This window comes from Patiria miniata, unplaced genomic scaffold (assembly GCF_015706575.1).
Source record: "Patiria miniata isolate m_02_andy unplaced genomic scaffold, ASM1570657v1 HiC_scaffold_5, whole genome shotgun sequence".
Lineage (NCBI taxonomy): Eukaryota > Metazoa > Echinodermata > Asteroidea > Valvatida > Asterinidae > Patiria > Patiria miniata.
The window spans coordinates 3,924,052-3,941,342 of record NW_024037072.1 but is presented as its reverse complement, the minus strand read 5'-3'; the positions used below and the strand labels follow the sequence as shown (position 1 = coordinate 3,941,342).

Below are 17,291 nucleotides of genomic sequence, written 5' to 3'. Positions count from 1 at the left end.
CTGTATTTAAACATTAACCCCTACCCCCAAAAGTTGCTAACAAGAGGATTTGCAAACATAATCCTCTGCTCGCACCTTTAATCACATTTGATTACCCAACCTATCATAGTCACTTAATCTCTTATGTCCGCCCACTCTACATTTCACTCGGACATAACCGGCAAAGACTCAGTCATGCTTACAACCCATACTAAGCCATACAAGTCACCAGAGAAGAAGTGTCACTGAGTGCGATAGTGCCATCCCTTTTCCAAAACAAAGTTTTTTTTGTGAGTTTTTAAAACTTTGCATGACTTTGTGTTACCGGTAAATTTCCATCGTACATTTCACCTTGTTTTTGTTTTTCTCAGACTACCCGGCCATCAGTTCCACAGTGAGCCTAGGGCCAGGCCTGGTGCAGGGACGTGTCTACACCGTCAGGGTGTGGACCCTTGTTAATCCATCGCAGGTCCCTGATGAATCCCTCAGTGCGCCATCAGAGACCATGTTTGTCACAAGTATGTACACAAAGAGACAGAACTGATCAGATTTGAACTGGGCAGAGGTCAAAATGGGTTTGTGGGTTTTAGGAAAGAGAATAAAATTCTCCCTACAATACTGTTTGGTGCACTTCGATCCGACGTTCCATTGAGAAGTAGTTGCTGTTTAAAGGTCACATTTATCGACATGTTAAAAGGTAAAATACTGAGAAAAAGGCAAAGCCTCGTTAGTGATGTTAACCTGAACCCCAAGAATTTTTTTTTAACATGAAACTTTCCTCAATCCGCCTAAAACTCTGCAGTCGTGAAGTGACACATTGTAGATCAAGGCCTGGATATGATATTGGTAGCTGGGATCTACAGTTTTGACTCTATGAATATTATGTGGAACCGGGGTTTTGTATACAGTTCATAATTTTACGGTGTTCAGAATTGTATAAGCCAATTGTTCAACTTGGTGTCAACATTTTACATCTTTGCTTGTCTCTCCGAACCGCTTAACCATTGTGTCTTTCTTGTCCATCCTATTTTAATTATAATTTATTTCTGGGTACCAATACAAATTTTTAAAATTTCAAATGATTAGGTGATGAGGGATGCAGTCTAAGATCATTAACGTCTTAATTTGTTCTTCTGTCTGAACTCTTCGTCATAACTTTTACTTGATGTCTTTTTTCTTTCATCTCTCAGACCCGTCAGCGCCGTCCTTCTTGCCACCTGACATCGGAGCGAATTCCGTCACCCTCGTCTGGTCCAAACCGCCTGGTGAGGTCACCATGTATGTCATCGACTACACGCCGGTACCCAGCAACCCAGTGGCTATCCCGCCCTTGAACATCGCCCGTGACGCCGCCCCTCGGCTGCCAATCACAGGACTAAGCCCCAACACCGACTACACGTTCACCATCAAGGCCATTAGTCGCAAGGTCATCAACACGCAGACTGGGCCGGAGCTGTCCGAGAGAGAAAGCACTTTGACCACCAGCACCTATCGGACACGTAGGTCTTGTTTGTTTGTTTCAAGTCCGCTAGCAAGTCATGCGCAGTCCTCTCACAAATCAGTCAAAAGTCTTCCAGTCCGAAGACACATAAAGTAGTAAAGTTTGTCAGGAGCTGATATGGCCCATCAGGCCCGGCGTTTATCTCCGGTTTCCTTGGCATGAAATGACTGAGAATTTTCTATTCCCCAGTCCATCCCAGGTTACTCCCTAGCCAATGCCTGTACCTACTTTTACACTCCCGGGTGGAGAGAGGCAAGTGGGGGTGAAGGGGCTTGCTCAAGGACACAATATATGGCCAGCCCCTGACCCTGTGATCATGAGTTACGAACCCTAACCTCTAGGCCACACTCCCCCATGGTCCACAGACAAGCCACAAGCTATTTGAACGAACTGAAAAACAGGGTTCTTTGGTTATTGTTCATCTTCTGATACGGTGACCAGACTTGTTAATTGCCTTGTGATTTACTCATGACGGACATGTGATGGACTCAACTACAACACTGGCATCAAGCTTGCTTAAGCAAAACCAACAATGTTGTGAAACCATTGGGGGGGGGGGGTCCTTGTATGCCGAGCCCATGTGTCTAACCAGTGACTATCTCATTTCAGGGCCGACTCCCCCAAGCAACCTGCGTGAGAGTGACACAACACCGAATTCCCTCACCATCCAATGGGACGCCGGTTCCGTCGATGATGACACCTTCCGAGTAGTCTGGCAGCTGCCTGGCTCCTCCCAGGTGGCCACGTTCGTTGTGACGGCACCCACGCACACGCTCAGCAACCTCATACCCTACGAGAATTATGAGGTATCTGTCACCACGGTCAGAGATGGGCAGGACAGTGTCCCAGTCAGCCGGCGGTTCAGAACCTTAGCCACTGGTAAGACATGGTTTAATTTACATTAACTACATGGCTTTCAGTAACACATGAGTCTATGGGAAGCGGCTGCAGCCACTAGCCATAAATGCATGTGTAATTACAAGCCGTAGCCAAGTTATTTGGACGCGGCTATGCATAAAGTATTGACGTTTTTGAAACTTCGGCTGTGTTGCCAGCCTTGGCTTCTGGAGATTTTGAGACTTCTAACTTGGAGATTCCGGCTCGATATTGGTCCATCTTCTGCTTCAGCAAAACTAAGTCCAATGACATATGGCAAGAGTTTTGAGTATTTCCATTTTGTTTTTGTATTAAAGGTTCTCAAATTATCCAGAAACCAGAGACAGTGCCAAAGCTGGAGTAAAGCCAAGGTTTCCAAAATATTTATTTCGCCTGAAAGCTTCTTGGCAAAAGCTTCTTGGTTAAGAAAAACAAAAAACAAGCGGTTGCAAATCTCACAACTTTGGTTCGTCATAACTGCCTAATCTTTTTGCACACACACAAATTCTTCTTCCGTAGTAATGTGGGGACATACACTTGTCTGTACGAGGTATTTGTGGGGACTGAAAACGCTGTGGGGACTGGAGAAAGTCCCCATAACTCAGCCCTAATTTGCCGATAAAAACCCTTATAACGCGGTGTAGGCCTACCCACTTGTACTCACATTTGTACAGGATCAACTTTGAGTACCTATAACATATATCGGCCTATTATGATTGTTATTATTATAATTATTATCTGTAATTTTGTAAGTATGAAAACTTCCCTCTCATTAGCTCCTGTGAGTAACAAAAACAAACGCTGGCAAGCTTGGTTCCCTGCCTACCTGCAGTTCTAAAACTGCTGTCAAGTAATAAGTGACCAGACTTATTTCCAATGATAAGGCATGCATGGATAGCGTAGCTGGAGTTGACCCCTGTACACACTAACATCAGGCAAGTAACCATCCATTAATTGTCCTCTCACACAGATCCTGGTCCACCGCGAGACTTTGCCGTCTTCAAGACCAGTCCAAGGACGGGTTACGCTACCTGGTATCCGCCGACCTTCCCTCACGGCATTCTGGTCTCGTATAATCTGACCGTCACTGGCATGTCGAACGTAAGTCCGGTTACGTTGAATTGATTGATTCCTTTCTCTGTCTGTGGAGTAGCCTAGTATTGCCTGCTCCGTCCGCTAACCCCCTTGCCTGCTACTCCTTATACTGCCCAAAACCTCCCCGGCACGCTATGGTTCTGTGGATTCACGAAGGAATACAGTGTAGTACAATGTAATGGAGTATCGAAGTGAATACGTCACGCGCACAAATGCGTGAAAGACATCAGCGTGCGCGATGCAGCGTGCGCCAACACATGTGCGTACTCCAGTCGTTTGCACTACACTTTCTGGTTCTAAATGACGTCACAATTCAGTACTCCATACAAGTGCTAATGGGTAATGTTGCCCTCCGTGTGCTCTGTAAAAAAAAAATCACATTTTTTCTCCTGCTTTTTTTTTATATCAATTTTAAATTGAAACAAAGAAATTGACTGGAACGGGGTTTGAACCCGCGACCTCCAGATTGCCGTTCCGGTGCTCTACCAACTAAGCTACCTAGCCCTTTGTTAGTGGTTTCACATTTTGTCAATGTCTTTGTTCAAGGGGCGCTAGTCAGAAGCTATAAACTTATTCATGCCATGCAGCCAGGGATCCTGCCCAAAGTCACGATGCTAGCAACATTAGTCATGCTGCAAACCTGGGAAATAGCAAACGGGGATCACTCAGAGAGGATACGGCCGTTGGGGGAAAAACACTTTTTGTTTTAAATATTGGACTTCTGCAACCACCAAAAACAAGCTTTTTGGTGGGTTGTTTTTGTGCAGTTCACAAAAATACCCACTGAATTATTTTCTGTAAATCTGTGAATCAGTCAACATATATAAATTTATGTTTCCCTTTTTAAACATGGTTTTGCTTTTTTTTGGTTGAATTTCTCGTTCTAAAGCTAGAAAAATAGCAATTTAATAAAAAAATGCACCAAAATTTGATCTCACATGTATCTCACATTCTAAAATAAATCAGAGGTCCAGAAGCGCCAGAGAGCGGTATAAAAATTGAAATGTTTAACCCTTGTGATTCCGGTCGTGTTTCAGAGTGGTAGTTCATCCCGTAGCATCATCCTGTCCGCCTCTAGCGACCTGAACGAGCTTCAGGCCTACAATCTGACTGGACTGAATGTCGGCTACAGGTATACGTTCAGCATCGCCGTCAACAACAACGTCGGGACCAGCGAGGTGGTAGTGTACCAAGAGACCTTGGACTTCCCTGAAACTGGTAAGTCGATATCAGAGCTGGAAAGTGTGACGTCTCCCTTTTTTCTTCTCACCAAAGTTGTGTTACCGTCAGCAAAGAGACTGAACAGTGCCACGTAGTGACTGATTTTTTGGTAGACTAATTCGGCGACCAAAATTAGGAGCCGTTTTTTTAGGTTGAACCATGCTTGTGCCGAATGCATTCTTAAAGACAAGGCCCTCACACATCTTGGTAGCCCTATTGGTCTGAGGCTAAAAAAAAAAAAGTCTCCAGTTTCTGTTACGGAGCTTGCCCCAAAAGTGGTTTGGCGACGCGGGCTTTTTGGTTCCCCCCCCCCCCACTTTGTTTTTCCTCAAATGTTGACTAATGTTGCTTCAATCCCCTTGACCTCAGTATTAAGGCCATAATGCTTGAGAATTCTGCAGCCACTTACAATCTCGACTGACACGAACATTCTTCAGGAAATTTAGATAGTCAAGAGAAAAAAATCAGAGAAAACGGTAGCAATGTTAGACCATACGGCGACATCAACATCGTGCATAAGATGCCAGGCTGGTCATTAGTCTGCTCCCTTACATATTGCGCTGATTCAAAAAAGTTTACAGGTTCCTGATACATGACCATCGCTCCCTCAGTCTGGCAGCCCAGAGAGGCCACACAAAGCTTATACTCGCTCATAACCCCATCTAAAAACACGTAAAAATTGTGCGGCAGCAGGATATTAGTGAAACCGGTGAGTTTGGAGGTTATGAGACACCATCTTACATTGAAATTTCTTTTTTTATTTTGCCGACACACATGGCCAGGGCGATGGGTGCGCAGACCAAAAACCGAAGACTTTTTTTGCCTGAGGAGCCTGGAATGCATGTGTAGTATATAAGTGCGAGTCTGGTTGCCCAGCAAAAATGGCTTCTCATTTAGGTCGCTGAATTAGTCTCTATCTTCTTTTCTATCTTTTCAAATTTACCATATCAAGAAAATGTCTGGACAATCGTTTTGTAGGCTTCTCACTGCCTCTTGTGGTCCATCAGTAATTCACTGAAAGGACGGCAAAATCGTGTTACTGTGAAAAGCTCCACTTAGTGCCAGATAGGTCCATTCTCCCTTCCACAATTTTTAGATTCTCAATTGTTTTTCCTCAGAAACCCCCAGTGAAAAATGTCTAAATAACTTTCTTGGTCCATTGGCAAGTTTTAATAATGTCACAATCTAGTTCAACTAAACCAAACACTCTAAGTAGTTGATGCAAGAGATGTTTTGGGAGCAATTAAAACAGACCTCTTCAATGACTGTTTGACTTTCAAAAGTTGATTTTGCATTTTACAAAATGATTTGTTACTACCGGAAACGACATTGGAACCTTTTGTTTCTTTGTTGAAATACAGCGCCCCCAGCAACAGAGCACAAGATTGGCATCTCAGGCAATGGCTCGGCAACCGGCCGAACCGTCAGCATCTCACTATCCAACCAGATGTTCAGTCAGGAGTACGGGCCCATCTTAGAGTACGCCGTCCTGGTAGCTGAACTAACCAGTGGAGGTATGGAAACTCGGATCCTTTGGTTATTGAAGTTCCAAGCTGTTTAAGTCAAATCTCAAGCTGTTCAAGTTAACGGTGACAAAGGCATGCCTTGGTCATTGGTCATCTTGCAGTACTTGAGCCGTGATAGGCCGTCGGCTGAACCCCCAAAAGTGCCCTAGAAATAGGAGAATGCTGGAGCCTAAGGGGTAAAGCAAAGAACTATTACACACAAATGTAGGGATGGGTGCCGCTTTCAAAAAAAAATTAGTGTTCTAATAAATGAAAGAAATTGGTTCATTGTCAAGAAATCCAAGGGGGCTGCCAGAAGTCAAGACTGAATATTTTAGAATCATTGAAATCATAACAAAATGAATGATGTTTGCAAATAACTGAATTATTTTGAGGACAAAATAAACACCAAAGGATCTCAACATTGTCAAAACCGCCACCAAAATCTCATAAACATAGCACATGTTATTTGACTGGTGATTCACATTGATTTATTATTATTAGTATTATTTATTCGGCCAAATTACAAGGTACAACAAGCAATCCACAAAAGTAAACAAAACTTAACAAAAACAATCCAATCCAAGCTGGCCAGGATTGGATTTGAAGACATTGACAACTGTGGAAACCCCCAACATGTGGCTGGATAGCTCAGTTGGTAGAGCACCGGCTCTGTGTTCCGGGTATTGCAGGTTCAAATGCTGTTCCGTTCAATTTCTTTGTTTTGTGGGTTCATACATCATCAATTTTAGAACTACACAAAGAACTTGTACCGTCACTTCATTTTTGTCCCGAATTGAATTGTTTCTTTTTTCACACTCACACATCTAATAAAGACTAATTTCCACATTAAGGATCACAACGTGGAAAGTGTGGAGCACTTTGTAGAAAATACTGACAATGATCTTTGATTTCACTTGTAGCCAGCGTTACGGGCACCATCACGGACACTCAACCTCCAGAGCGTACCTGGGCCTCGGTCCAGAGCCTGACCCGCTGGCTACCCTACCGGGCATCCCAAGAGTCCTACAATCCCTTCATCAATGTGTCCGGCCGTAAGCGACGACAGGCCACTGCCGTATTCATGGACTTTATCGTGGGTAATGACGGGAACTGTGATGCCTCAGCGAACGTCTACTGCAATGGACCCCTCAAACCATACTCTACATATGCGTAAGAATAACAGACTTGTTAAACACACTTAGAAACATTTTTTAATTACCCATAAATGTACCAATTGAACGAGAAAATCCTCGCTCAAAGTAGAATATAGGACTGGTACCAAATAGCAAATACCCTGTGAAATTATTCCGCCTGAAATGTTTATCATTCGGACGAAAACAATAATTCAAGATTGTTTAAGAAAGTGTACAGTTTTTGTGAGTTAGCAACGGAATCCAGTTACAAGATCCCCAAAATTGTGCATACGTTTTCTCTGTTTTCTAAAAATGTTTGGTATCCACTGAGCTGAAACTTCAACAAGTTAGCTGTTATGCACTCTTAAGATTTTGAGCAATTTTGTTGCTTCAAACAAAATAAACAAAAAACAAAACCCACAAAAATCAAAGAGTGCCAAGTGAAGAAATAGTTTTCCAACTTGGTTGCATTGTGGAAAGTCCTGCAAATACAAGTCCAAGTTAATTTTCTCTGCGCAAAAGTAAACATGTCAAAAGACAAACTCTCTTGAGTCTTGTTTTATGCATGAAAAGCCCACTTCCGCATATTCCACAACAAACATAATGTATTATGCAATATATTTTTACCGTTCCTTACAAGTTTGCTGTTCCCTTTTGCAAAGTCTTTAAAAGTATGATCAAGAGTTTCGTTAAGTTTTGAAATTGCTTCAACTATTGTTACAGCAACATTTCTCGTGGCATTTGTGAAAAAGAAACTCATATATTCCCCAACTATTGGTCTTTTTTTTTGGCAGGTTTGCTGTGCGTGCCTACGGTGCTGACGGGACTTACACCGATACCCTGTGGTCTGATCCAATATCTACCGGTACGTTTTATAATGAAAAACAAATACTAATGTTAGCCTGACCTTTTCAGACAACTGGCAGAGTGCAAGAGTATCTAGAGGCATTGAGAGAAATGTTAACTGGGGTATTTCATTGGGAAAAAACTTAAAATGTACGATCTCTTTTGTCTGATTGCAGGCTTTGATGTGATGTGGTTTATCTACCCCCTGGTTGCCGTGGTAATCATCATCATTCTCGTCCTCATCATCTTCTGCTGCGTGTGGAGAGGATGGTAAATAACTCTTATTGTGTTTTTGTATTTAGATATTTTTTTCTTTTTTTTAACAAAAATTTATCATCTGAAATATGAAAATTATGTGATTTGATCTATTGACAGAATTCTACTGATTCTATTTCTATGCAGTACAACTAAATACTTTAACTAATTCTGCGCTTATGGGGTAAGCACAGTTTCCTTGATATATTAGCAAAAATATTTGATCATAAGGCACAGAAATTTTTTTTACCACGATCTCTGTCCAAATTTCCCAATTTTGTTCATTTTCTGTCTTTTTCCAGCTGTGGCGATCCTTCGCACAGTTCCATGTATGAAGACAAGGATGTCCTTGTACCCGTGCATCAGCCACCGAGACCACCCAGACCACCCCCGGCAGCTAAGGAGAATCCATACGAGTCAAGTATTGTCATGCAGAGTACTACTAGCAGGTTAGTAGGCGGAGAAAGCCAAAAACCCATGCACTGTAGGAGGGGGAAAAACTAGGGGCGGAGTCTGTCGTCTTTGAAATGGAAGGGGATCTGATGGTAGATGACCCTAAATGGGAACTGTATGTAGAATGGAAATCATTTTGTGCTCTCTGTATTTGAAGTGAACAAAAATAATAGTGACATTGTGGGGATTGGAACCCACATATAGGAGAGAGATGTCATTGCAGCAAAGTCTGAATGCTGAGGGACATGAACCCCTGACTTGCTTTTGAGCATACATATCATGTAGAGAAACAATTACAGCAATGTGTTCAGATTCGAGACAGAAGTGCCATAAACCACCGCCTGGGTTCGAACCTTGCAAATGGTGAAGAGAAGTAGTTGTGGCAAAGGATCTATCTAAGGGACACGAGCTGAATGTATCCCCTGGCTGGGATCGAACCATCATATGGAAGAGAGAAGCAAATTGCACCAAAGTGTCCAGCTATTAGGGACAGAAAACCACATGATCCTCGGACTGGATTCGAACCAACGAATGTAGGTTTTCGATCCAGCACACCAGAATTATCCAGTATCCTCTATAGCAGGACACTCTAGTTTCTTTCATGCATTTTCAAATTCTCCTCCCAAGTTGAAAAGTTTGAATCCTGTAAAATTAACGTAATTTATGAAAATTGTGTTCTCCTTTTTTTAATAAATGGCAGGCCTATTCCAGTGAACCGCTTTGCTCAGCATGTTGCCCACTTGTCGGCCAACAACAACAAACTGTTCAGTCAGGAGTACGAGGTAAGTTTTATTGAAGTGTTTCCAATGCTTTGCAGTTCAATAATTTACTGAGTGGATATTGTAGACAACTAATTGTATCTTTTGTTTTTAGGGACAATTTTAATCAGAATAGATGTCATAAACTGACTTCACTTTTTGTAGGGGCATATTTCTGCTGTTCATGAATCCTTTCAGCTGAAAGATTTTGTTTTGAATTTATGATGCTTTATCGGTATTGGGTTAGGTTGTTTAGATATTTTCATATATTTATTATATATATATTTTATATATTTGCCACATTGGTAAGCATAGGTTGGTCTTGGTCAACAGAAAAGAAATTGTTATCTACCATTTGCTTTGGGTAAGGGTTTGTCCTCTTTCTTAAGTGGTATTCAAGGCACGTGTTTTGGTTTGTTAAAACTAAGTTAAGAAATGGTTGTCTTTATGGAGATTGTAATTTGGCTGGACTGATTATCATTTATTGTCTACTTTGCTTCTTTCTCTGATCTCTAATATTCCTCTACTTGCCCTATTTTCTTCCACAGTCTCTGCAGAACAAGGGAGCCAACGAGAGCCGCAAGATATCCAAGTTCCCCGAGAACATGGCCAAGAACCGCTACCGCAACATCCTGCCAAGTATGTAACAATGTCTTGGCAAAGTGGGCCTCAAATCCAGTGGCGTCACCAGACTTTTCAGTCTGGGGGGGGGGGGGGCACAGGGGGGGCACCAGCATTTGATGGGGGGCACTTAGGTGGATACGGATCGCCGTCCTGGGGGAGGGGTCTAAGGGGAGGGGTTGCCCCCCTCCCCTTTGGAAAATTTTCGCATACGGAGGAGGGGCTAGATGCAAAATGGTGCTACATTTGATGCTAAATTCGATCTGAAGATATCTCAAGAAATTGCTATTTTTGAGGTAATGATTTTAACAACGCGCAGAATTTTGCAGAGGATAGGGGGGCACCAGCATTTGATGGGGGGGGGGCACTCGGGGGGGCACTAGGTTTTCCAGGGGGGGCACGTGCCCCCCCTGGCCCCCCCTTGGCGACGCCACTGCTCAAATCCATCAATTTATGCTTAAATTTAGCTCAATCAGACACCTTGTACATTTGTTTTCGAACTAAGTATGAAGTCAGTCTAATTAGAGGGTGTCAGTTCAGACAAACAAGTCATTACTGTTTTCATCAAGAGAGGAATGTAATGTTGTCTCTTCTTGGACACAACGAGAGATTGTGGATATTAAAAAAGAAAAGTTGCTACCCAAACACTGCCTCACTTAGAGTAGGCTTACTATCATGTTTTGGGGAACTATGCAACCTGCAAGCTTTATGGTGGATGTCTACAAGAATGCAACTCATGCTGAAGTAGCAGATGACTAAATATTGACTAAATTGCCATTTTTTTTTCAGATGACAAAGCTCGCGTTGTTCTGATGGATTCCATGGATGGTTCCGACTACATCAATGCCAGCTTCCTGAGTGTAAGTTCATTAGTTTCGGAAGTTTACCCCTAAAGACCCAAGTACATTTTCGCTTTTTTCCATTCATATCACGTTTTGGAGATAAAGTCTTCAAATATTCTTGATACGTTAGCTTTGGGTAGTCTCAAATACTTGAAAAATGAAAGTTTAGAATTGACAAAAAGACTTCCTTGTTCCTCGTCCATTCGAAGAGACTCAGTGTGTACTGCATGCATAAGTGCCCTTCGATGACAAAGAGCGATGACCCCTGACCTTTGCTTTGATAACAATTGTCTATACAAAATGAAAAGTAGCGCACATCTGCTCAATCAGAAATGTCCACGCAAGCTTTAACGTGGGGAAATGACCACAAAGATTTTTACACTAAATTCCTTGTATCTTCAGAACGGACGGTCACACAAACCTGGAGGTTGCAGATTATGAAAATTATGAAAATGTATTGAAAATGTGGGGTATGAGGCAATTGCCTATGGAGCGGAACAAAAAATGACCATTTGTGACAGACCTTTGGTTGTTTATCTCAACATATCTGAAGAACCCAATGTAAGAGCTCACTGGGGGTAGCGGTTTTGTAAAGAGGATGAAGTTCTCTTTCCATTCATATAAGACTCGATTTCATTGGTTAAGAAACCACTGATCATTTTTTCGTCAAGGTTTCCCCCAATGACTGGATTTCTTGCAGGGGTCACTTGTGTGAGTGCACGTGGCCAGCGTGTTGCATGTGCTATGCAAATCGCAAGGTCACTTGGGCAAGCTGTGGAGCTGTCTCACACACATTGATCTTTTGCGCGTTTGGGCCCCAAACTTTTCATTATGTTCTACATTGCTTGTTGCAGGGATTGAACAAAGACAAGGAGTACATCGCCACTCAGGGCCCGCTGCCTAACACCGTCAACGACTTCTGGCTGATGGTGTGGGAACAGAAGACCACGGCTGTCGTCATGGTAACCAATCTGGTGGAGAACGCCAGGGTAAGACATCGAGAAAATTTTTTTTAAATGTAACAACAACAAAAGTAGTGAACAATACTGTTTACAATAAAAAAAAATGTGAACAAAACTTAAACAATGAACAAAAATCTGTGAACAACATGTAGACAAAACTGAACGAGCAAAAAGAGGTTCTACCAAACTGTAGTGAATGAAAGAACACATTGCAAGAAAGGTAGTAACAAATGCCTAATGGAAATGAACAAGAGAGTAGTGTTTGAAAAAAATTGTAATCGGGAAAAGTCAGTTGTCAGTTATGGTTTTATCTGGAACCTGTATGAGTAAAGATCATATGACCGTTCAGAGTTCACAAATATGTATTACAGTTTGATAGTTCATTTAGTATAGTTCTGAAGGAGTATATTCGTATGAACTTCTTTGTTTGACCTGATACTCTCTTCATTATTCAGGTGAAGTCGGAGCAGTACTGGCCAGAGGATGACAACCAACTGACTTTCAACAATGTGACAGTCACTCACATCGCAACCGTCACTAAACCATCCTGGACTATCCGCACACTGGAAATTGAGAAGGTTGGTTTAAGTAATCTAACGCCCCTCTGCACTGCCCTTAACTCTTATACCCCTACCCCAGCTCCCCTACCTCAACCCTCCTTAGCCCATTCTGCCCTCCCATGCCCTGCATTACAAACCTATCCTGCCATTTTATCCCTACCCTACCTCAACCAACCCCACTCCTCCTCACTCCACCCCTCCCACAACCCCACCCTGCCCTCTTTATCCTACATTATCACGCTGCACTGCCCTGCCCTTCCTCCCCCTCCCCCACCCCACCCCATCCTACCCCACCGCACCCCACCCCATCCCACGGCACCCAACCCATCCCACCCCACCCCACCCCACCGCACCCCACCCCACCCCATCCTACCCCACCGCACCCCACCACACCCAACCCCACTGCACCTCACCTCCCACCCCACCTCTCATCCACCCTGCATTATCACCCTTTCCTCCCTCCGCTACTCCACCCCAACCCAACCTGATCATCCTGCCCTAACCCACCCACGCAGTTTGGGCACTAGTAGTCATCCTCTCAAGATAAACACAACCTTACAAGTAACTGCTTATCTTTACCGTTTTTACTGCCAAATCATTACTATATAATGTATCGTTCTTTGCAGAATGGCGAGACTCGAGTGCTGCATCATTACCACTTCCGCTCCTGGGGCGATCACGGCATTCCCTCCACTCCGGATCCCATGCTGTTCTTTGTCCGTACCTTCCAGGAGATGCAGGCGACATCCAACGGCCCTGTGGTGGTCCATTGCAGGTAAGATACTCTGTCAAGTATCGGCAACGAGACCATCTTGTGACAATTCAATTGATGCATACGGCACCTAAAGTTCGCCACCGCTCCCAAATGAGGTGGCAAAAGAGCAGTCTGGAAGTGTAGCACCTGTTTTATATCGACCAACGCAAACAAGTTAATGGACTCTTTGATAGGGCAAACAGAAGCTACTTCGCTGATAAATCTGCGGACACCAAAAGTATTTTCGTACAGTTGGAAGTCTACTCCGTAAGAACTCAAAATCTTATCCCAGACATGATTCTTCCTGAACGCTCGGCAATGATTTTGCAAATTTCTTTGTGATTTCCAAGATATCCACTATAAATATGAATCTGTAACTGAAAGATGAGCTACGACCGAGCAAGTAGACGTGACGCACCGCTTGTATTACTGGTTTGAAATACGCACAACTAATTTGATTCCTTGGATAAGTGTCGGGCATCGTCAGTTTAAGTGTCTCTTCCAGTGGTCACCTCAAACTCTTCCTTTCTTTAAAACCATTGAGAGTACTTGTGCTTGGAGCCTGTACAGACAACTCAGTTGATGACCAAGCAACCTGTATAAAGTTCCCCTTTCTTTCTTTCTGTCTTCCTCAGCGCCGGTGTGGGTCGCTCAGGCACCTTCTCGACCCTTGACATCTTGCTGCGTAGTCTGGACCAAGGCGATCAGTTCTTGGACGTGTACGGCACCGTGGCTAACATGAGGGAGAACCGATGCAACATGGTTCAGACTGAGGTAGGCTCCATCTACACCAAAAAAAGAACTGTATGTAAGATGGAATTTGTGTCGGGGAGATGCAAGAACTTTTTATCTTGAGTTTCGCCCTTCGCAAATGACCTCCGACACGAATTCCATCTTACAAACAGCTGGGTGGTCACGTGGTTAGACGTCTGCACTTCATGGGTTCGAATCCAACCCGAGTAGTTGATGAATATTTTTTCTGACAAGCACTCAGACAAAACGGAGTATGCAGTATTTATAAAAAAATAAGGAATTTGCATCTTTGATTAGAAAAGAGATTAGAAAGAGAGCAAGAATCAAAGTAAATAGTTTGAAACTATTCCAAGCGCCCTCTGTTGACTCAAGTTAATCGCTGGCAGGCAAAAACACCAATACAAATGTCACATAAAACAAAGTCTTTGTATTCTTCTTGTTTTTCTTGTGCATAGGATCAGTACATCTTCATCCATAAGGTTCTGCTGAAGGCGATACAGAACCCCAACCAGCATGCCTCCAACTCCAGTGAGTACAGAGGATTTCTTGTTCAACAGGCGTTAGATTTTCAAGTTCAGACTTTAGGCTGAATCAACATTTTTGAACCTAAGAGAAAGACATTTTCGGTGTAAAAGAAAATGTGTCTATCAGATGTTTCATCCATTTTTTATGAAGACCTTTTTTAAAATTGACAAAATCGTCGCCATGTTCAATCAGAAACAAGCACGATTTTTTATCTTCAGTCATCGCCCCCAGAGAATGAGTGGGCTCCACCCTTCATCTTCACTGCCACCGTCGTGGGTTACTCCCCCACAATTTTTTTTGGGGGGGGGGGGGGAGGGGGGAGGGACAGTTTAGGTACAACTGAAAAGATGTATTAACGGACAGGTGAAATTGCCCTGTCCCTTTACTTCCAAGACAGCATGTGAATTTATTTCCCGGCTTTTTTACAAATACATTTAACTTTTAATTTTAAGCCCTACTTTGAAACAAAAAGGTTAACCTATAATTGTATTTTTTATTCACTTTCAATATTTGTGCAGTGATGAAGAGGAACGGTCGCCGTGACGACGATGATGACATGATGGTCAACGATGAGGACTTTGACTACTAGACAGCGACAGGTTGCCCTGGCAACAACAACCCAATCAGGCAATATAACTGCCAGAACCTATACCACTTAGTAGACTAGTTTTGAGAATACATTTGTATTTTAACATGTTTTTTTTATATTTGGTGTTTGATAAGAAACTCAGAATTATAAATGGCCTTTAAGTTTGTTACACGTTGAAATTAAGAAAAAAATGCTAAATAGTATAGTAGAATGATTCCTGAAAACAACTTAAGAGAGTAAGCCATCAGTTATTTAGAAATATATAATGCAAAGGAAATACTGAAATTTGTAAAGAATTAGAATTATTATCTACAATATGTTAAAAAAAAGAAAGAATTGTGGCATAAAATGAAAAAGTGAACAACTCGTAAAAACTGAAATTTTCTTTTTCAACTCATGATACATAATCTATAGTATAGATTCTACTTTTTATAACTTTTAAACTTTTGTATTACTTTTACATGGAAGTATATTTTTATATGTTTGTATTGATCTACGAAGCAACTCTTCAACGTCATCAAAATGACAAATGTCTCTGAAATAAATGCAGTTATTGCTTTAGAAAAAATGTCGACAACTACTTTTTAAGTGGCTTTTGTAACTGTTTCATCTTGAAATATTAAGTTTAAGTAAATGTTTATGGTGTATACAATATATTTAGCTAGGTTTTGGGAATACTGCTTCAGCAAGACTGATTTTAACATCTTTGCATGTAATATGCCTGATTATGTTGGGAAATAATACTCAATGATGCATTGTTTTAATTTCCATTAACATCTGTAGCTGTAATATGTAAACATAAAGGCAACATTTTGAACTTATATTTTCAAATATACATTGTAATTAAAATGTTATTAGTGGAATCTAGTTGTTATATCTAAAAGCTGCTTATGTTTGTAGAATATCATTTAAAATATTAAGCTATATTTCACGGGGAGGTTTTGGGGTTAACTCCATTCTTGTTAATCGAACTTTATGGACTACGCCATATGAAACATGTCAAGACACAGATAGGGGATGCCGTGACATTTCTGTTTTCAATTTTTCTGGTATATAAGCATTTGACCTATTCCCATCATATTTTTGAAAATTGAAAATCCTGCCCGTATTCCATTTTGTCTTTGAAGTCTGCCTGGCTATTATAAAAAAAATATTCAGTTTTCTTATTTACAAGTTGGAAGTGGGTTTTAAAAATATATGCAACCTTTTGTTATATTAAGGATTACTTTTATATATAAAAATGCAAAATGTGACCAGACCTGACAAAATGAGTCTTGTGGACATTTTTGTCCACTAGTTTTTCATATTAGAAAAACACTGCAAGTAAAACTTGCGCCATCCCCCTGGCATGCTGGCAGTATTTATACAGTCAGTTAGGAAGCACACTTTTCAGTGGACCTAACCAAAATCAACAATGACCTCATTTGACCCCTAGATGACATTTGACCTCAAATGTCTCAAGTTATCTTTTGTCCCCCTGCCCAAAGATTATTGTCACCAAGTTTGGTTGAGCGCAGAAGTCCGAATTTTCATATGACAGCACTAAACAATTAACCTAACCAAAACGGAACACACGGACACACAGAAGGAATACACTGTCGCAAGATCCCCCTTTCTTGGCTTCAAAAGCCAGGGGGATAAAAAGCATATGAAGATCTTCGATTTCTTTTTATAAATCACTAGATATCCTGATAGATTTGGATATTAAGAGTTAAAACAATGAAAAGCATGATTGATTTCCTTTCCACTAAGTGTGATTTGTGAAAGGGCTTACGACTCGAACGTACTTCTGGCACCTTAAAGATTCATTTTGTTGGGTGGGGTCGCATATTTATATTACTTTAACTATGTAATCGGAAATAAATATTGTTATTAGTAAACATAACCAGATGAGGTTTGTGTATTTATTTACGTGTTGTGTTTGCATTATTTTGCCCTTATTGTGTTTACTCCTGACAGTTTGTAACTTCTTTTGGCCAATTTCTATTTTTTTAATTTAAACACACACTTTTCTGACTCGACTTCACGAAAGTACAAGGTTTATCCCTTGCAATTTTTTT

At 41.7% G+C, this 17,291-nt stretch overlaps 1 protein-coding gene across 1 annotated transcript in view; it reads left to right on the top strand.

Annotated features, from left to right (window-relative positions):
• Window positions 1-15,797, top strand: part of LOC119740867 — a 191,326-nt gene extending 175,529 nt beyond the window's left edge. Inside the window, exons 139-157 of the mRNA XM_038216324.1 lie at window positions 351-497; window positions 1,170-1,478; window positions 2,090-2,359; window positions 3,327-3,457; window positions 4,489-4,669; window positions 6,034-6,186; window positions 7,101-7,350; window positions 8,108-8,178; window positions 8,336-8,429; window positions 8,717-8,863; window positions 9,568-9,649; window positions 10,174-10,264; window positions 11,036-11,106; window positions 11,943-12,077; window positions 12,506-12,628; window positions 13,237-13,385; window positions 14,000-14,138; window positions 14,573-14,645; window positions 15,161-15,797. Coding sequence (XP_038072252.1) covers window positions 351-497; window positions 1,170-1,478; window positions 2,090-2,359; window positions 3,327-3,457; window positions 4,489-4,669; window positions 6,034-6,186; window positions 7,101-7,350; window positions 8,108-8,178; window positions 8,336-8,429; window positions 8,717-8,863; window positions 9,568-9,649; window positions 10,174-10,264; window positions 11,036-11,106; window positions 11,943-12,077; window positions 12,506-12,628; window positions 13,237-13,385; window positions 14,000-14,138; window positions 14,573-14,645; window positions 15,161-15,231 — 2,687 coding nt within the window. The 3' untranslated portion in view covers window positions 15,232-15,797. The remainder of the gene's footprint in view (window positions 1-350; window positions 498-1,169; window positions 1,479-2,089; window positions 2,360-3,326; window positions 3,458-4,488; window positions 4,670-6,033; window positions 6,187-7,100; window positions 7,351-8,107; window positions 8,179-8,335; window positions 8,430-8,716; window positions 8,864-9,567; window positions 9,650-10,173; window positions 10,265-11,035; window positions 11,107-11,942; window positions 12,078-12,505; window positions 12,629-13,236; window positions 13,386-13,999; window positions 14,139-14,572; window positions 14,646-15,160) is intronic.
• The last annotated feature ends 1,494 nt before the right edge of the window (window positions 15,798-17,291 follow it).